This window comes from Sus scrofa, chromosome 13 (genome assembly GCF_000003025.6).
Source record: "Sus scrofa isolate TJ Tabasco breed Duroc chromosome 13, Sscrofa11.1, whole genome shotgun sequence".
Classification (NCBI taxonomy): Eukaryota; Metazoa; Chordata; class Mammalia; order Artiodactyla; family Suidae; genus Sus; species Sus scrofa.
In genome coordinates this window covers 2276535-2298298 of record NC_010455.5, presented here as the reverse complement: position 1 = coordinate 2298298, position 21764 = coordinate 2276535, and the positions used below count along the sequence as shown (strand labels likewise).

Genomic DNA, 21764 nt, shown 5'->3' with positions numbered 1-21764 from the left:
AGCAGAGGGAGGCTAGAGTAGCAGCAACTCAACCTCATTTGCATCCTTTATCACCCACCCCCCATAATTTATTTTTGGTGATTTTCTTTACCTTTTTCTTTCTTTTCTCATATTTCAAACTTTCCTCCTTAAGTCATAGCAATGATTTTTGTAGCTTAGAATTAAACATTTTTCTCCTCAGCTGATCTACTTGATTTAGGTGCAGTCTTTGTCCATTCAGCAAAGAATATCTAAAAGGTTATGATATTCATTTTGATATTCATTCTTTGTTATAAGATGCTCACTGTCTGTATGTACACATGTTAAGATCCCAGGAGTATCATAAACTTTTTCATAAGTACCGTCGTCATCACCACAGCAGATTCCCCAGTGGCAGTGCCGTCATTGTGACCCGTATCACCAGCACCATCACTGTCCCCTGCATCATCACCACTACAGCCACCATCAGCAGCAGAATAATGGCCACTGATCAAGTACTTTCTCTGTTGCTGGCATCATGCTAAGTGCTTTCCATGCATAATCCCTCTTAACATTTCCCCAAACCATGCTGTGTAGTCTCCTATTGTTATCCGCATTTAGCACATGAGGAAGCTGAAACTTTATAGAGGTTGAGTAACTTGGCTAAGGTCACTCATTTAACCAGTGTTGGAAGTGAATAAAAATTCAGGTCTGTCTGGGTTTACATCATATGCATGACATTGCCTCTATCCCAGTCTCCCTTACCCCCAAATTTGTCTTTATCCCTAGAGATTTTCCAATTCTAGAACTTCTTCCATTGTTACTTTATCCTACAAAGAAAGCAAGTTTAGACCCAGGGGAACTCTGTATAGAGATTCGGCTCCTACAACAAAAGTAGCATCTTGATGAGGTCAGAATATTGCCGAAGAGGGGGTTAACAACACACACACACACACACACACACACACACACAGACACACATAGACACACACACAGACGGACACACGTGTGTGCACTTAATCTCATGGTCTTTTTTTTTTTTTTTTTTTTTTTTAAATTTATTTATTTATTTATTTTTTTATTATTTTCCCACTGTACAGCAAGGGCGTCAGGTTATCCTTACATGTATACATTACAATTACATTTTTCCCCCACCCTTTGTTCTGTTGCATCATGAGTATCTAGACAAAGTTCTCAATGCTATTCAGCAGGATTTCCTTGTAAATCTATTCTAAGTTGTGTCTGATAAGCCCAAGCTCCCGATCCCTCCCACTCCCTCCCCCTCCCATAAATCTCATGGTCTTTTAAAGTTTTAACCCTTATCCCCTCCTTGTCCTGTGAAGGTTAGTCTAGTGTTTATCCTGGAAAGGTAGGATAAACCTCCACCAAGCCCCTTCTGCCTCCTCTACCTCCTTGCACTGCTGATTTATCCAAGGGTTCAAATAATATTATTGACCAAGTGTTGATCTGGATGACTCTACTATTCATTGTGCATTATTTTCTTAGGGTCTTTCTGGTCCAGATGGATATGGACATCCAGGAAGCAAAGGAACAAAGGTGAGTGTTACCGTATAGAGTATTCTCAACTAAGGACTACCATGTTTACTTGACTTCACCAGGAGAGTTACTCCTGTGCACCATGTGACAGTTTTGTTTTTTAAACCTTCCCCCACTCAACATCCAGCACACACCACTTCCCTGGTTTTCATGGCTACTGGTTTCTGGATCTTCTGAATGTTCTTGAGCTCTAAATGTTGGAAGACTCAAGACTCTATCCTCATATTTATGCATTTTTCCAGTCTCATGGCATCAAGGGCCATCCATCCTATGGTCTCCAGTTTATTTGTGTGGCCTGAACCAATCTCTTAAGCTTCAGATGTGTTCCCAGTTGTTTATCACATAGATACCTGAAAGTTGGCATGTCCCAAAACAACTTTTTTCTTCCTATTCCTTTGTTTTTCAGTCTTTTATTATCAAAAAATTCAAACATGGTCTACAAGTAGGGAGACTAATGTAATGATACCTCCTTCCATGTACTCATCACCTAGCTCAAACAATGAAAAACCCTTGGCCAGTTTTATTTTGTTTTATTTCTAGTCCCACTCACTTATCCCTCGCCCCCCCAATTATTTTGAAGCAAATCCCAGATACCATATATTTCATGCATAAATATTTCAGCCTGCATCTCTAAAAATAAAAATATAACCATCACACCTAAGAATGAGCAACAGTTTTTTTTTTCCTTTTTAGTTCTGCATGTGTGCCATATGGAAGTTCCCAGACTAGGGATTGAATAGGAGCTACAGCTGTTGGCCTATACTATAGCCACAGCAGTGTGGGATCTGAGCTGAGTCTGAGACATACACTGCAGCTCATGGCAAAGCTGGATCCCTGACCCACTGAGCGGGGCCAGGGACTGCACCCACATCCTCATGGATGCTATTTGAATTCGTATCCTCTGCACTACAACAGGAACTCCTGACTCTTTAATACCATCAAACCTCCATTCAGTCAAAACTGAGTCCCTTGACAACTTGCCCTTCCTCCAGCCTTCCCCATCTCAGGGAGTGGAGATTCCATCCTGCCAGTTACTCAAGATAGATGCTGGTTCCACCTTTAATACGTTTCTTTATCTCACCTCCTACATTTAATCCATCAACAAATAATGATGGTTCCATCTTCAAAATATATCCAGCATTTCATCATATCTCCCCACAGCCACTGCTGCCCTCTGGGCCAAGTCAACATGATTTAACACCTGGATTACTGTCATAGCCACCTAGCTCTGCCCCCGCTTCTGTCCTCATCTAGTTATCTCTCCTTCAAGGAACCAGAGCCACATTTTTAAACACAAAGTGTGTTCCTTTACTCAAAGCCCAGCTGTGGCTCCCGATGTGAGTTAACCCCACTGTTAACATGGCCCCTCTGTGAACTCTCTGACTTCATCTCTTCCCCCTCATTCTGCTGCAGTGTTCCTCACACATGGTGCACCTTCACACCCTTGTTTAGGATTTTCCCACACTCTTTCCTAGGATGCTTCCTCAATTCATGCTGGTCTTTACCCAGATGCCACCTTTATGAAATGGTTTTGCCTGGCTCCCTTATATGAAATAACTATCCCCATGTCATTCTTTATTCCTTAATCCCTTTTCTGGAATAGCATTGATCTTTTCAGCAGATTGATTTATCTCTTAGATTGTATGTCTCTTCCTCACTGGAGGTAAGTTCCTTTATAGCAGGGTCTTTGTTCTGTTCACCACTGAATTCCTGGTGTCTGGAGATGTGCCTGGCACACAGTGGGTGCTAATACACTTGTTGAATGAATATGTGCTTTGTAGTATGTGTTTGATCTGACAATGAGCACCTGCTTCCCAAGAGTCAGCTTGGGGCCCTTCCCTTGGTTTCCATTGTATCAGATCTCTGGTTATTTAAACCAATAGATAAAAATGCTTAAGAATAAAGTTTCAGGGAGTTCCTGTCATGGCTCAGAGGAAGTGAATCCGACTAGGAACCATGAGGTTGGGGTTCGATCCCTGGCCTCGCTCAGTGGGTTGAGGATCCAGCCTTGCTGTGAGCTCTGGTATAGGTCACAGACGTGGCTCGGATCTGGCATTGCTGTGGCTCTGGTGTAGGCAAGCAGTTACAGCTCCGATTAGACCCCTAGCCTGGGAACCTCCATATGCCATGGGTGCATCCCTAAAAAGACAAAAGACAAAAAAAAAAAAAAAAAAAAAAAAAAAGAAAGTTTCAGGAGTTCCCATTGTGGCTCAGTGGGTTAAGAACCCAACTAGTATCCATGAGGATGTGGGTTTGCTGTGGCTCCTGGTCTTGCTGAGTGGGTTAAAGGATCCAGTGTTGCCGTGAGCTGTGGTGTAGGTCACAGATGCAGCTTGGATCTGGTGTTGCTGTGGCTCTGGCATAGGCCTGCAGCTGCAGCTCCAATTTGATCTCTAGCCCTGGAATTTACATATGCTGCAGGCACAGCCCTAAAAAAAAAAAAAAAAAAAAGAAGGAGAAAATTCCATTACAAAATATATCAAGGAGGGGAGAAGAATTTGTAAAAATCATTTGCAAGTTGTTTTGCATTGAATTATAGAAATAAAACATGGCCACTTGGGAATAGCTGAAAATAACTTTTGCGATAATTGATTTTTCTAGCACCTGTTTTGAATCTGTTTCCTCAAAATTAACATTTCTTCTTTTTTCCTCAAGGAATGTCAAAGAAAGACTTGATCACATGACACTAAATGAGACCTTATCTCATTTCTGACACTAGGGTGACCCTGGATTTCCTGGCTACCCTGGCGCACAAGTAAGAAGTTAACTTTTTTGGGAATTCCTGTTGTGGCGCAACAGAAACGAATCCGACTAAGAACCATGAAGTCGTGGGTTCGATCCCTGGCCTCACACAGTGGGTTAAGGATCCAGCATTGCTGTGAGCTGTGATGTAGGTTTCAGACATGGCTCAGATCTAGTGTTGCTGTGGCTCTGGTGTAGACCGGCAGCTACAGCTCTGACTGGACCCCTAGCCTGGGAACCTCCACATGCCGCAGGTGTGGCCTTAAAAAGACCAAAACAAAACAAAAAAAGAAGTTATCTTTTTGGGCCTGATAGCTGGTATGTAGCATGTGTCATTTGTTTTTGTTTATATTCTTTGCAATCAAGGTTGTACTTTTGATTCTTTAAAGGGAGAAGATGGTGACCCAGGCCACCCAGGAGAGAAGGGGGCAAAGGGAACCAGAGGGAAGAGGGTAAGAACCAAAGGAATTTCCCTAAATCTATAGAGGCCTACATTGTGACATTCTATTCAGAGGAGGATATTTCCACTGGGCGAATGAACTTCTTGGCTGGAAACCCATGTCCTCCTCAGAATATACTGTGCTTGGTTACTCCCCACTTAACCCCACTGTCATTTATCTTCTGAATGCAAATGCAGCTCACCAAACCATAACAACAGAAAATTCGAGTTGGAGTTTGTTAGGCAGTATCAGCCTTTTAAAGAACAAGTTTAGGGGCACATCTGTCTTTGGTAAATCTAGACATCATTTAGAATTGATTTTGAAATGAATTGATTTTGAATTGAAATTGAAGTGATTTGAAATGGAATAGTTTAGCTACAGGTCAAACATTGCTATTTATTTGAGATTCTTCCAGGCTTTTACTTTGAGTCTGTTCTAGGACTAGACTCTCAAGAATGTGGCTAACATCTTGGGGAGCTTCATGTTTTTACTGTGCTTTATAGAATCTACCATTAAAACCCCAATCCTTCAGTTCGAAAGACTCAGTGGAAGAGCCATAATCACTGGCAGCTCTTTTTAGAAAGAGTAACTGTGGATTCCTAAAACCTTGGTAGTGTTTAGCTGATAGGCATTAGAGAGCAAGGCGTCATGGGAAAAGAAGGTGGACTAGTGTTCAATGTAGAAAGGAGGAACAGAAACAGAATGTGTATTTTCTGTGCACCCAGTAATTGGCATTTTCATACACTGGCAAGGACATAAAGAAAAACTTGGTGTACGCCCAACTTAGCTTGCTGCTGGCTAATATTACCTTACTTGGCTAAACTTCTCTCTCGTTTAAAATTTAAAAAAGACAAAGCATCGATTACATGCAGATAATGCTGTGTCAGTTCAAATACACATAAGATGATCAGTGAGTCCATGGTTACCATAGACCTTTTCAGAAGACCAGAAGGTAATAAAGGAGCTTTTCCTTCTCCTGACACCTGATCCTGCATCCTTTTAGTTATATGATCTGGAGCCATAGCTGAGTATTGAGACATGCTTTAAGGCTGTTTGGAAGTGTGTATTTATTTGGAAGTGTGTGTTTTTGTGTATGCATACATGTTGGCTGGGGTTAGGTATGTGGGTGGGGACTTAGATAGTTTTCACATAGAGACCTCACCCCCTCTAGTCTCCGTGTCTCACTCTACTGATCACGGTTCATAAACTAACTGGTCCAGAGCAGACTTACTGGACCTCAGATGTAGTGACATCTTGGAATCTCAAAGTGGGTCTGTTGGTTTCAATCACGTTGTGTTCAAGGGGAAAGCTTATTCCTTTGGTTTGGTCATTTTCAGGGTAATGCTGGACTTCCTGGATTTGCTGGAACTCCTGGTGACCCAGGCCCTCCAGGACCAGTGGTAACAAGGACCCTTCTCCTTTCTTTTATTTTCAACTTTTGTGTAAAAATGAATAAGGATTTTATTAGAAGCATCTCTAAGAAGATAGGAACCCTTAAAATGTACAGGAGGAGCTATATGGCGAATGAGCCAAATTTGCTTTAGAGAACATTAGCTTCAGATCCTTATACAGTATAGTATTTATTAGCTATAGATATTTTGGCTTGAACATGGGGAAGATACTAAAGTGGATGGAGATTTATTAATTTTTTTATTTATTGAAGTATGGTTGATATGCAATGTTGTATGGAGATTTATGAATCTGTCTAGATACATAAAGCAATTCAAAAAACTTGCTGGAGGGTGAATTTCTCAGTGTAAACAAGATGAACAACAACATTTATGCAAAAAACAGAAAGAAATTCTGACCAAATATGATGTTTATATAATCTTATCTGAACTGATAATGTTGCAAGCCCACAAATATCTGTAAAATTCCCTGGAAGTTCATTTGGTATGAACGGAAGAAAAGATTTAAGACAGTTGTTACTTCGCCCCATCCTTTGTCTTAAGTGGTGAAGCCTCATCTGTTAAGGATGTTTCAGTGAGTGGGCCATAGACTCAGGTGGTTTCATGGTAGCTTAGGGTTTATGGGAGAGGTGCACAACAATCTTAAACGTAGAATTAAAAAACTTAAAAGTAGAAGGACTACCCATGCCCATTTTACAGATGCAGAAGCAAAGGCTGAAGAGATTATAGAGAGGTGCCAGAAATTGCAAATAACTACTTTGTAGAGTCTAAATAAGAACAAAGATCTCCAGACTCCCACAGTGGCTGGAGTCAGGTGGATCTGTTGGGAAGGGCTCCCAGAAAGACTTGCGTAACACTTGGAAGTAGATAAGGTGGTGGTGGATGGCCTGAGGAGAAGGGATAGGGGAGCCCTGGGATCTTCTTTAGAACTGCCTAAAAGTGGTCCTGGGATCTTAAATGGCCTTTCCCTGAATTTGATCCTAGACTGTGATTTGGTCTCAAAATGATCTGGTCTCCTAAGAGCCTTAAAAAAATTTTTTTTTATTAAAGTATAGTTGATTTATAGCATTGTGCCAATTTCTGCTGTATAGCATAGTAACCCAGTCATACATATATATATATATATACACACACACATATATATATATATACACACATTCTTTTTCTTATACTATCTTTCACCATGTTCTACCCCAAGAGATTGGACATAGTTCCCTGTGCTGTACATTATGACTTCATTGCTTGTTCATTCTAAATGTTGACTATTTGCATCTGCCAACCACAAACTCCCTGTCCTTTTATGTAGCATCTCCCTGGCATCATTGACTCTGAGGGCTGGCACACAGCTCCTAGAATCTCCTAGACACTCTGACCTCCTTCTTTAAGGAGTCAGACATCACTCCAGACCCAGGAGTGAGGGAGAAGGTGGTTTACATACCATGGCAAACTTTTGTAAACTCTCTTGCCATCTTTTCAGAATAATATGTTGGACTTCCAGAATCTTGCATTTTAAACCCGTTTCTGTTCTTTCTAGGGCATCAAGGGCCCCAAAGGTTTGGTAGATATGACGGTAGGTGAAAATTTATTTTTCATGTTTTTAAAGTTCTCTTTTATTTCTTCAGACATATAGAACATTGTTATTTTATATTCTCTATCTGATTATTCCAATATCTGAAATGGCTACAGAATCTTCTTAAAATTTTTTAAAAATTATGGTTTATTTACAATGTTCTGCTTCTGCTGGGGCGAAGATTTTAATTCTAAACTTTATTATTTTTCTTTTTTTTTAATTTTTTTTTTGGTCTTTTTTTTTTTTTTTTTGCTATTTCTTGGGCCGCTCCCGCGGCATATGGAGGTTCCCAGGCTAGGGGTCGAATCGGAGCTGTAGCCACTGGTCTACGCCAGAGCCACAGCAACTCGGGATCCAAGCCGCGTCTGCAACCCACACCACAGCTCACGGCAACGCCGGATCGTTAACCCACTGAGCAAGGGCAGGGACCGAACCCGCAACCTCATGGTTCCTAGTCGGATTCATTAACCACTGCGCCATGGCGGGAACTCCCCTATTATTTTTCAAAACACAAAGCTTCTCACTTTCACAAACTAGAAATGTATAAAGATTCTTTAGTTTCTCCTTGAAAGTTTTCTTAATACTTAAAGTTTATAGACATTGCTCTGGTAGGTTATAAGCAAATTAGAGGAATAGAATAATACTGAAAATATTATTTAAATATTTTAAAGAGTAGAATAATGTTTTAAATCTGGATTTTTTTTTTTTTGAGTTGGCATGAAAGGTAAGGCTTTGAAGCTACCACCCTCTGCAAAAAAAAAAAAGCCTTTTTGTGAAGTTTAAAAATTACTTATAAAGTATTTATAAGCTAACACATAGTAGAGTACAGGTCACTGTGCTATATGGCACACCTGAAAACAATCTCAATTTTATGATAATTTTTCATCTCCCAAGTACAGAAATGCTATGAGGGGGGTGGGGAGGGACATGGGGCAGCTGAGGAGTGCGAAGTGATGGGATTGAGGGAAGAACAGAACAGAGGAAGGATCAGAATGGAGCAGAATTCTAAGGGAGGTGTTAGGGGTAGAATGTCCTGGAATTCTAAAGAAATCTTACAGGAATTGGTAGAGATCAAAAATTGAGAGCATTTCTCTGCCTTCTGTGCTGACATTCCTGGAATTAAACTTTATTAAAATCAGATATGATTCCATTGTTTGATGGGACAGATTTTTTAAAAAAAATATTCCCCTTGTCTATGTATCTCTAATAATATGGGCACTATATTGTATATCAAATATTTTAAAATATCCACTGGATTCAGAAATGTAACTTCTGGATAGTTTCATTAGTTCTTAACACCTTTTGGGTTTTCCGTTGTGGATTAAAAAGCTTCAGATAGGCGTGATCAAATCCATATGACATTCTAAGTCGTGAGGGTGAGGAGGAACACATTTCAAATTAAATGCTCTTTCCGTCTTTCTAACAGCTTTGTGAAATCATCAGTCTTGCTCGAGAAAACTGCCGTAAGTTGTTTGGGAAAAGGAGCCAGTGGTGTGAAGTGAGGATGGATCATATTGGGGATATAAATCCTCTAGGGACTTGACTGAGGTTTGGGAGGTGCCATGGTCCATCAGGAAAGGCTCTTATAATTTAATATCTTCAGCTCATTCCCCCCTTGGGTAAGTAATCTTCCCCATTATGGTTTCAGAAATGAAGTGGACAATAGAGAAAACAGTATGGAAGTTCCTTAAACAAGCTAAAAATAGAGTTACCATACCCCATTTCCTGAGCATAGAGGTGGAGAAAACTATAGTTTAAAAAGGCACATGCACCCCAATGTTCATAGTGATACTATTTACAAAGCCAAAACATGGAAGCAAACTAAATGTCCATCGACAAATGAGTGGATAAATAAGATGTGGTTTGTGTATACAAAGGAATACTACTCAGCCATACAAAAGATGAAATAATGCCATTTGTAGCAATATGGATGGACAGAGAGATTATCATACTAAGTGAAATAAGTCAGAGAAAGACAAATATCATATGATATCACTTATATGTGGAATCTATGAAAATGATACAAATGAACTTATTTATGAAACAAATAGATTTATAGACATAGACAACACACTTATGGTTACCAAAGGGAATTGATGGTGGAGGGGTAATTTAGGAGGTTGGGATTACTTTATCCATACTGCTATATGTGAAATAGAAAACAAACAAGGCCCCCTACTGTACAGCATGGAGAAATATACTCAGTATTTTGTAATAATTTATAAAGGAAAATAATCTGAAAAAGAATATGTGTTTATATGTGTGTGTATATTAAATTGAATAACTTTGATGTACACCTGAAACTAACACTACATTATAAATCAACTATATTTCAATAAAATAATTAAAAAAAAGGGATGAAGTGGATGAAAGGCATGACATCTCAACAATGAAGAAAAATTCCACTACCTGGAGTTCCTGACATGGCGCAGTGGAAATGAATCTGACTAGGAACCATGAGGTTGCAGGTTCAATCCCTGGCCTCACTCAGTGGGTTAAGGATCTGGCATTGCCTTGAGCTATGGTGTAGGTCACAGACACCGCTCAGATCCTGAGTTGCTATGGGCGGTGGTTGTGGCCGGCAGCTGTAGCTCTGATTCCACCCCGCCACATGCCTCAGGTGTGGCCGTAAAAAAACACACACACACACACACAAAAGAAAAATTCCACTACACTATGGCATCTTGTGCAATGCCCATGATAATTGCACACCTGGGTGTCTACATCTTGGTGCATCTTACCACAAAACAGGCAAAGGAAAGCTCTGTTCTTTTATTTCATCCATTTAAACAAGAGTAATCAACAGTGAGCCTTTAGTAAGAAATATGTCCTTTTAAACTAACATTTAAAAAAATGAGTCATCAAACGTTAAGTAATGCTTTGTCACATTCCCAGTTTGGAATTTATTGACTGTCTTCAACATACTCCAGGACACTTGCATCTTAATGGGTACACTTTTCTCCACTTACTGGCAATAGGGAGGGAACACTAACTTGGCAAATTGCTTAGTTTGGGTTTTCCCTACAATCATTCTGTCCCATGAGATGCTAATTCTCCTCTGTGCTGTCCATTCCCATCCATTTGCTCTTCAGGGAGATTCTGGGATCCTTTTCCCTAGAAATCATAAATAATAGTACCATCATCTTGACCACCAAGGAAAAGAGTTCAGAGTTGACTGTATAAAAAATTGAACCTATTTTATATGCAAGAGCACCATGAAATAAAAAACAAACAGAAAAATGGGAAAAACATATGCGATATGAGCAGTGAAACCAGGAGGAGACCCTGACTTCCTTACTCTATCGTGTGGAAATATATAAAATCACTGCTACTCAATCATTTTCATCCACAAACACAGATATTTCACATTTGCTAAACCCAGGAGTTCCCATTGTGGCTCAGTGGTTAATGAACCCGACTAGTATCCATGAGGATGCAGGTTCAATCCTTGGCCTCACTCAGTGGGTTGAGGATCCAGTGTTGCCGTGAACTGTGGTGTAGGTTGCAGACATGGCTCAGATCTGGCATTGCTGTGGCTGTGGCGTAGGCAGGCGGCTGCAGCTCTTCATTCAACCCCTAGCCTGGGAACCTCCTAAAAAGCAAAATAAAAATAAAAAAATAAAACAAAAATCTATACAAAATGAAGAGGCAGAGAAATATGACTCAGATAAGGGAGCAAGAAAAACACCCCAGAAAAACAGTTAAGAGATCTGGTAATTACCAAGCTCCATGAAAAAGACTGGTGACAGTAAAGATGATTCAAGATCTTGGAAATAAACTAGAGGCCAAGACTGATAAATTACAAGAAAAGCTGAGCAAAGAAATAAGAAGATTTAAGGATTAAGCAAGCAGAGATGCAAAATACAATAACTGAAATAAAAACTTGCTAAATCTAAATGTACAAAACTCTCTTAGACTAAAAATGGCCCAAAGACATGAATGGAAGATTCAGCAAAGAAAAAATACAAATGAACAATAAACCTGGAAAAATGTTTGATTTCACGAGAAGTCAAAAAATAAAATTAAGGAGTCCCGTCGTGGCTCAGTGGTTAACAAATTTGATACGGAACCATGAGGTTGCGGGTTTGATCCCTGGCCTCGCTCAGTGGGTAAAAAATTCAGTGTTGCTGTTAGCTGTGGTGTAGGTCGAAGATGCGGTTCAGATCCTGCATTGCTGTGGCTCTGGCGTAGGCTGGCAGCTACAGCTCTGATTGGACTCCTAGCCTGGGAACCTCCATGTGCCGTGGGTGCAGCCCTAGGAAAGACAAAAATAAAATAAAATTAAGATATCATTTTTTTAAAATAAAAAAAATCCCTATCCAAAGTTCACAACCTTTCGGAAGAACCATTTGGCAATATCTCTCCAAAGCCATGACTGTAGAGACTTATATGGGGCTGTCATTGGACAGATACACAGGGATACATGCTCATGTAGTCTCATTTCAAAGGGACGTTGGTGGAAGAAATCACAAGACCACCGTAGTAGACCAGGTGAGATTATTCTGAATTAATTGATGGAAAGAATAGAAGTCCATCACATGCTAAGTGAAAAAAAGATTCAGAATAGAACATATCCTAAACTCCGAGTCTTATAAAATAAAACAAAATTTTTTCTTGAAAATATATTACTTGTGTATATACACTTAACATAATATATGTAGTATGTCATTAATTAATGTTAATATATTTGTATATATTAAAATGTTCATGTTGATATATAATGTTAGTATGTTATGTTATATTATTAATATAATTTATATATTAATATGTATTGACAGTAATATATTTACATATTAATACAGTCTATTAATATGACCATATGTTAATACATCAATATTCTTTATACAGTACATTAATATGCTATTAATAATATTAATTATATTAATATCACTGATATGGCTTATTATATGTATAGTTTAAGATGTGTGTATATGTGTATGGGTTGTGTGTATATAGCTTCAGAGTAGCTCAGTGCATTAGACTGAAGTTCAGTATAGCTCAATGGCAATGACATAAATGTAGTTCTCCAGTCAAAGCCTGGAGGTAGCCAGTCCAGACTTGATGGACACCGCTGTGCTCAGGGATGCAAGTTCTTTTTATTTTCTTCCTCTGCCAGTGGGGTGGGGGTTACTGTTTCCCAAATCACCTCATGCTCCAAGATGACCATTAAGCTTCAGCCAGAAGGGAAAGAAAAGGAGAAGGGTACTTTTTTCCAGAACTTAGTAAGATGCTACCCCACTGGGAAATGCAGGTCTTTATCCCAGGTGGCCATTCATCTGGCCAGAGACTGGGATTCTGTTGCCATGGGAAAAAGGGAGCGTGGACATTGGGGAGCAAGGTGAGGGCTCTAGCACACTCAGGTAGGAGTCAGGCCACTAGCTGAATTTCTCAGAGGAGATAGTTTTCGTGTCAACTAACAGTGTCTTCTCTTCTCTCCAAAATAATTTCCCTTCCAGCTTGTTCAACAGGTAAATAACATTTCTTCTTATTCACTCCAACGTTTTCCCATTGAGAAGCGTTACAGACAATCTTAAATCTGTGTATCCACCTGTCTAGGTGTTTCCAAATGCCCACTGTTCCCGACTGAGGTGGTCTTCGCCTTGGATGTGTCAGATGATGTCTCCCAGTTGGATTTTGAGAGGATGAGGGACATTTTACTGTCTCTGTTGATGAAGATGGAAATCAGTGGGAGTAATTGCCCCACGGGTGCCTGGGTGGCTATCGTCTCCTATAGCAGCAAAACAGACTACCTGGTTCGCTTCTCTGACCACAAGGGGAGGACCACCCTCCTGCAGGCGGTCAGGGGACTCACCCTAGCCAGGTCCTCTGGCACAAGGAACCTTGGGGATGCCATGAGGTTTGTGGTGAGACATGTGTTCAAGCGTGTGCGCTCAGGCCATCTGCTGAGGAAGGTGGCAGTGTTCTTCCAGGTGGGCTGGACCCAGGATGCAGGTTCCATCAGCACCGCTGTACTTGAACTCAGTGCCCTGGATGTCATCCCTGTTGTCATCACATTTACAGAGGGGCATAACCTCCCGGATGCCTTGTTGGTATGTGGGGGACCACGGCTGGGCAGGGGATCCAGGGGTTAGTGCCTGGTTCCTACCCTTCTATCAGGGATCACGTGAGGAGAGAAAGCTGGTCAGAGGAAGAATTCCCCAGAAACTTATGTATAAGCAGGGAGGGGGGGCATGTCTCATTATAGACTCTGCTACCAGTGTTACTGCTGTTACCTACTGGCCACTCTTGAGCAGTGCTCTATGCTATATGCACCTTATAAACATTGTCTTATTGAATTTTCCCCCTTTGCCGTAAATCTGTAAAGCAGGTGTCATTGCAGATCTCCCTTCCAGAGACAGGAAAACTGAGGCTTAGAGAGGTTAAGTATGTCATCAAAGGTCAGATACCTCATTAGGGGCAGGCAGGTTTTATCTGCCTTCAGAGTCTTTGCTTAACCACTGTGCTAACCTGTACCATGGGAGTCCATCGACTGTCATTTTCTTTCCTCTTTTTCACTTGGGTTGGAAAATCCATATATATATATATATATAATAAAGTGGGTAAGGGATACTGATTTTAAGGAAACAGTTGGATGGAATTTTAGGTGTGTTTAAAGCCCCAAGACATAATTTGAGGTATTGAATGCTTTTTAGTGTTCTCTAAGATTTCTCATGACCCTTCCTGAACCATACGACTCTTCCAGCTTCTGTCACAATCATATGGTCCTGCCTGCTCTGGGTCTCGAAAATTGAATCCTACAGCTCTTTGTATCCAGCTTATTTCATTCAACTTAGTTCTCTTGTTCATCCATGCTGTGTTTATGGGTAATTTGTTCTTTTTTAAAAACTGCTCTTCTTAAGTATTCTAGTATGTGTATATACCACAACTTATTTTTATTGGTTCTTAAAATTATTTATTTATTTACTTATTTAAGTATAGTTGATTTACAATGATGTGTCATTTTCAAGTGTACAGCAAGGTGATTCAGTTATCTGCCAATCTATCATCTATTATCTATCTATATTCTTTTTCAGATTCTTTTCCCTTATATAACAAAATATTGAATAGAGTTTCTTTTGCTATACAGCAGGACCTTGTTTATCTATTTTATATGTAGTGGTGCATATGTTAATCCCATCCTCCTCATTTATCCCCTCCCTTCCCCCCTGTAGTGACCATAAGTTTGTTTTCTTTCTTTTTCTTTTGTTGAATTAAAAAAATTATAGTTGATTTACAATGTTCCATCAATTGCTGCTGTACAGCAAATGACCCAGCCACCGATACACACATGTTCTTTTTTTAAAAAATTTTCTATCATGTTCTAACCAGAGAGATTGGATGCAATTCCCTGCGCTGTATAGCAGGATCCCATCGTCCAATCTAAATGTAACAGTCTGCACCTGCCAACCCCAAACTCCCGCCCATCCCACTCTCTCCCCCACCCCCCAGGCAAACATAAATCTGTCCTTCATGCCCATGACCTTTTCTGTTTTATAGATAGGTCATTTGTACTATATTTTAGACTCCATATATAAGTGATTATCATATGGTGTTTGTCTTTCTCTTTCTCACTTACTTCATGTATTATGAGAATCTCTGGTTCCATCCAAGTTGCTGCAAATGGCATTATTTTGTTCTTTTTTATGGTGAGTAGTATTCCATTGTGTATATGTACCACATCTTCTTAATCCAGTCATCTGTTGAAGGACATTTAGGTTGTTTCTATGCCTTGGTGATTGTGAATAGTGCTGCAGTGAACATAGGGGTGCATGTATCTTTTTCAGTGAAAGCTTTGTCTAGATAGATGCCCAGGGATGAGATCGCTGGATCATATGTTAGCTCTCTATTTAGTTTTCTGAGGTACCTCTGTACTGTTTTCCATAGTGGTTGTACATTCCCACCAACAGTGAAGGAGAGTTCCCTTTTCTCCACATCCTCTCCAGCATTTGTTGTTTGTTGATTTGTTAATGATGGCCACACTTACTGGTGTGAGGCGGTACCTCATTGTAGTTTTGATTTGCATTTCTCTAATAATTAGAGACATTGAGCATTTTTTCATGTGCCTACTGGCCATCTCATACAGATGAGTCATACACTTTTTTGGAGAAATGTCTATTTAGATCTTCTGCCCATTTTTTGATTGGGTTGTTTGTTATTTTTGGTGTTGAGTTGCATGAGTTGTTTGTATATTTTGGAGAGTAAACCTTTTTAAATTGAGTCTTTTTCAAAAATTTTCTCACAGTCTGTTGTATTTTTGTTTTTCTTTATGGTTTCCTTTTCTGTGCAGAAGCTTGACTTTAATTAGGTCCCATTGGTTTATATGTGTCCTTATTGTCCTTATTCTAAGAGGTGGGTCAAACAAGATATTGCTGTGATTATGTCAAAGAGTGTCCTGCCTATGTTTTCCTCTAGGAGTTTTATAGCATCTGGCCTTAATTACATTTAGGTCTTTAATTCATTTTGAGTTTATTTTTGTGCTTGGCGTTAGAAAATGTTCTAATTTCATTCTCTTAAATGCAGTTGTCCAGTTTTCCCAGCACCATTTATTGAAGAGACTGTCTTTCCTCCACTGTATGTTCTTGCCTTCTTTGTCATAGATTCATTGGCCATAGGTGCTTGGGTTTATTTCTGGGTTTTCTATCCTGTTCCATTGATCTATATTTCCGTTTTTTTTGGTGCCAGTACCATACTGTTTTGATGACTATAGCTTTGTAGTAGAGTGTGAAGTTAGGGAGCATGATTCCTCCAGTTTCATTTTTTCTTTTCAATATTGCTTTGGCTATTCAGGGTCTTTTGTGTTTCTGTACAAATTTTAAAATATTTTGTTCTAGTTCTGTAAAGAATGTGAATGGTAATTTGATAGGGATTGCATTGAATCTGTAGATTGCCTTAGGTAGTATTGTCATTTTTGACCACATTGATAAGTTTGTTTTCTATGTGAACCACAACTTATTTACTGATCTATTCTCTAGACTTTACTTTTCTAACTGGAACCCATGTAAATACCTCATGGAGTATCTGGGATGATTTATCAAAATTAAGGGCACTTCTCTTTCTAAGAGATTTCAGGATGCTGGTGAATATCAGGTTGAGCTATGTTCCATTGCCAATATTCAACTGTTTCTGAGTTGAAAAAATGGAAATGTTATAGGGTTCAACCTAATAGCTAAGGAATTCAGCTGTGCTAGACCATTTGATTTTCTCTGAAGGTTGGATGTGCAGCACAAGTGGTAGGAGATAGATTTTGTTAACACAGCTGTGAATGTGCTGCTAAGAATCAATAGATAAGATTGTGACAATTTGCAAACAGTTGGGAAGGATGAACAAGACATCTTGGGTTTTGAGAAACAAATTTAAGTTGTACAAGGCGAGTTCTTTTTTCCATGTTAGTCCGTCTTGCTTTGCAGGATGTCTGGACAGGGATGATGGCAACTTTCAGTAACTTCCTAAATGGATTAGTAAAGGCAGGGTGAAACAAGTCACAGTTTACTATTTTTATTTTCTATTTTTATTGACATATAATTGACTTACAATTTCTTGTTAGCTTCAGGTGTACAACATAGTGATTCAATGTATTATTATTATTAATTTTTTTTGCTTTTTTGTCTTTTTAGGGCCTTACCTGTGGCATGTGGAAGTTCTCAGGCTAGGGGTCAAATTGGAGCTACAGCTGCTGGCCTACACCACAGCCACAGAAACATGGGATCCAAGCTGATGGCAACCTACACCACAGCTGATGTCAGTGCCAGATCCCCAACACACTCAGCAAGGCCAGGGATCATACCCACATCCTCATAAATACTTGGATTCGTTTCTGCTACGCCCCAATGGGAACTCCCATGATTCAATATTTTTATATATTACAAAATGACCACCACAAGTCTAGTTATGGTATGTCACTATGTAAAGATATTACATAGTTATTGCCTATATTCCCCACACTGTACATTTTATATCAGTGACTTATTCATTTTGTTGCTGGAATTTTGTACCTCTTAGTCTCATTCATCTATGTCCCTCATGCCCCTCCCCACTTCTCTCTCTGTTGACCACCAGTTTGTTCTCTGTATCTATGAATCTGTTTCTGTTTTGTAATGTTTGTTTTCTCTGTATCTTTGAGTCTGTTTCTGTTTTGTAATGTTTATTCATTTGTTTCTTTTTTTAGATTCCACTCTTAAGTGAAAGCATACAGTATTTGTCACTCTCCATCTGACTTATTCCTTTAGGATCATACACGTTATCATAAATGGCAAGATTTCATTTTTTGTGGCTGAGTAATATTCTAGTATATGTGTATGTATATGTGCATATGTATGTATGTTTCTCTCCCTCTCTTTTTCCCTCCATCCCTCCCTTTCTCTCCCTCTCCTATACACACACACACACACACACATGTGCACACACACCTGTCTGTATATGTGTATGTATATACACTCCAGTCAACTATGGAAGGACACAGATTGTTTCCATGTCTTGGCTATTGTAAATAATGCTGCCATGAACCTAGGGGTGCATATACATTTTTGAATCTGTGTTTTGTTCTCTTCGGTACACAGAAGTAAAATTACTTGATTTTATGGTAGTTCTATTTTAACTTTTTGGGGCACTTCCATACTCTTTTCCATAGTGGCTGCACCAATTTATATTCCCACCAGCAGGGTGAGAGGGTTACATTTTGTCCACATCCTCACCAACACTTGTTATTTCTTTTCTTTTTGTTAATGGCCATTCTCACTATCAGTCATAGGTGTGAAATAGTATCTCATTGTGGTTTTGATTTACATTTCCTTGACGATTAGTGATGTTGGACATCTTTTCACTTGCCTATTGGCCATCTGTATGTCTTTGGGAAAATATCTATTCAGGTCTTCTGCCCATTTTGTAATTGAGTCATTTTTTTTGATGTTGAATTGTATGCATTCTTTCTATACTTATTGGATAAATGGTTTACAAATATCTTCTCCCATCCAGTAGACTGCCTTTTCTTTCTGTTGATGGTTTCCTTCCTTTGCTGTTGGAAAGCTTTTTAGTTTGATGTAGTCCAATTTGTGTATTTTTGCTTTTGTCTCATACACATAGCAGTTTAAATTAGAGATGAAACCTTTGTCTTTGGCTCTTTCATCAACACTGAAGTTCTTTTGGAAAAAGATCTTTGTCTTTCTGAGTCTCGTTTTTCTCAACTCCAAAATGGAGAGAGGGTCACAACTAGACATTATCTGGATTCCCTTCCAGGTGTAATTATCTCTTTTCAAAAAGGCACTTCCCTAACATTTGGAGATTGACACTCAGGGTACAATTACAATTACCCCCACCCCCACCCCGCGTATGCTTACCAGTGCTGCTCTCTGAGAAATGGTCCTGGGCAGACAGCATTTGGATGGTCCTTTGTCAAGATGTTCTTGCCCTCTCAGCTGCTTTAGGTTTGAGTGAAAGGCTGTCATAGTGTGTGTGAAGAACCCACCAGCTGAAATGTATTTGCATCTCAGTACTATCCTTTCTGTGTACTATCCTCTTCATTTCTTAGACATATTCTTGCCCCAGGATGCTTGGAGATGACTCTTTTCCTTACATTTAGCAATTTAGAAAGGATGTTAAATGGTACTATAATACTATTTTATTTAGGGCTGAGAGGATTTGGTAGATGGCCTAAGAAATCTTTTCAATGTAACCCACAACCTCCAAGCATGTTTAAGTGGACTGAGACATTAGGGCACCTGTTCATACAATCATTTCAAGTTGAATACCCATCATTCTTCCAGAAGCACCTGGGTGTTGTTCTGAAAAATAACATAGAGATGAAAGACAAAAGCCCCAACGATTGTCAAAGAGAACCCTCAGACAGATAGTTCAGAAGCGAAATTACAGGACGTTCCCATTCTCCTAACTGGATCCACTCAAGGATAATGCACAGAGTAGGGAAGGTTATGGGATGCAACACACCCAGTTGGAAAGAAATGAGGATTTTTCTGAAAGGCTCTGAGGATGGGGTTTTATGTTGTCTTAAACAATAAAACTCAAACCACAAAACTCAATTTAATCCCCCTGCCCCACAAAGTCAGAAAGTGGAGGATTAGAGGAAAACTACAGTTTATGTGTCTCCTTTCAAATTTCATTTTATTTATAAATAGTCTAACATTTATTCCCTTGAAACAAGGGAAACAGCTCATGTTCATAGATCCAGGCACTGTTCTAAGATCTTGCACTTAACTGATTCATTCACTTAATCCTTACAACAACCGAAGAGATAACTGGTGTTAAGGGGCCATTATTTAGGTGATGAAACTAGGACATAGAGCAGTGAAATAGCTTGCTCAAGATCTGGAGTCTCCATTCACAATGAGATTTTTATTAAAAAGTCAAAAACAGGAAAAGAAGATAGTCAAAAAGTTCCAAGTTCTTTCCATGTATTAATTTCATCTTTCCAAGAATACCATGAGAGAGATTTCTATTTCTGTGTGCTGCTCTTAAAAAGAATACAAAGAATATTATACTGGGTGCCATGGAGACAAAAACAGCTTTAGAAGAGGAAAATATTGAGGAAGGCCAAAGGGATTTGGGGGGTAATTTTAAAATTTTTGGCTTGTTACTCCCCTAGAGCCAGAATCAGCAGCCAATGGAAGGAATCAGGCAATGAGGCTTCAAACTTTGGCTTTGTCCCTTGTGTTATTTGAACATGTAATTTGGCATAGGCACCTCAATTTAGCACCTGTAAAATGGGGATAAACTTACAGGTATGCTGTGAGAGTTATAAGAGGTATGTCCACAGGGACACCTGATACTCACTGTGTGTGTACACAATGAAGGCCGTTGTTACTGCCATCTCCTCAAGGTCATTAACTATATGCCTTTGCCCAGTAACTCTTTATTAAATCCAAAAGCTTCCATTATAGTTCCTGTGAAGACCCAACCACATGCTTTTCATCCTTGTTATCTGCAATCCTCACTACTCAAAATGTGGTCCTGGGACCAGTAGACTAAACCAGCTCAGGTTTGTGAGAAATGCCAACTCTTTTTTTTTTTTTTTTCCAGGGCCACACCTATGGCATATGGAGGTTCCCTGGCTAGGGGTCAAATGGGAGCTGTGGCTGTTGGCTTATGCCACAGCCACAGAAACACCATATCTGAGCTGCGTCTGCAACCTACACCACAGCTCACAGGAATACTGGGTCCTTAATCCACTGAGTGAGGCCAGGGATTGAACCCGCATCCTCATGGATACTAGTCAGGTTCATAACCCGCTGAGCCCCAGTGGGAACTCCCAGGAATGCCAACTCCTAAGCTCCATCCCTGATCTAACCCATCAGGCTCTGCATTTTTTTTTTTTTTTGGCTGCATTTGTGCCATGTGGAAGTTCCCCAGCTAGGGATCGAACCCGCACCATAGTTGCGACCTGAGTCCCTACAGTGACAACACTGGATCCTTAACCTGCTGCACCAAGATAACTCCCAGGCTCTGCATTTTTAATAAGATCCTCAAATGGTTTCCATGAATGTTAAGGTCTAAGGAGCTCTTCACACTGTCCTACAAGTTAATCACAATAATGCATTTCCCAGAGGAGGTAAGGAAAGTGACCTGTAGAGGTGAGGTGAAGCGACATGTTCTAAACAACAGGGTCCTGAAGTGGCACTCCCCTATGTCTGGTTCTGGAGTCCCACTCTCCCACCCAGCACTCTCAGTCTGAATTTACTGGGGCATCCAGGAAACGTGAGCTGTCTCACCAGGTTCCTGGTGGGACTGTGTCACTGGCAGGAGCTGAATCTGGATGCCAGATAGTTTCTAATTCTCCTCCCTAAGGTCCCAGTCAGCCCTTGTCCGAGGCAAAGCTTCCTTTCGGCGCTTGCTTCTCTCCCCTTTCCTCCCATCTGCCTGAGCCAAGAGCCTCCTCAGCTCAATCCCAGGAATGAATGTGTCCCATGGCCTCTGGCAGCTCAGCCCAGCATTGACTTGAACCCCGTGGGCCTCTCCAGCTCAGGGCCCCTGGAGCCTTCTTTAATGTTGGGGGCTGAGGTTTCAGGGTTGTCTGTATCCTTTGAGACTGTGTCTTTGTGTCTATTTTTTTTTGTCACACCTGTGGCATGCGAATTTCCG

The 21764-nt window shown here is 40.0% G+C and overlaps 1 protein-coding gene across 1 annotated transcript in view; it reads left to right on the top strand.

Moving 5' to 3' along the window:
- Nucleotides 1-21764, top strand: part of LOC100517188 (collagen alpha-4(VI) chain-like) — a 134047-nt gene that overhangs the window by 95008 nt on the left and 17275 nt on the right. Inside the window, 8 exon segments of the mRNA XM_021071496.1 lie at nt 1465-1515; nt 4235-4270; nt 4647-4709; nt 6035-6097; nt 7641-7676; nt 9103-9139; nt 13133-13144; nt 13233-13726. Coding sequence (XP_020927155.1) covers nt 1465-1515; nt 4235-4270; nt 4647-4709; nt 6035-6097; nt 7641-7676; nt 9103-9139; nt 13133-13144; nt 13233-13726 — 792 coding nt within the window.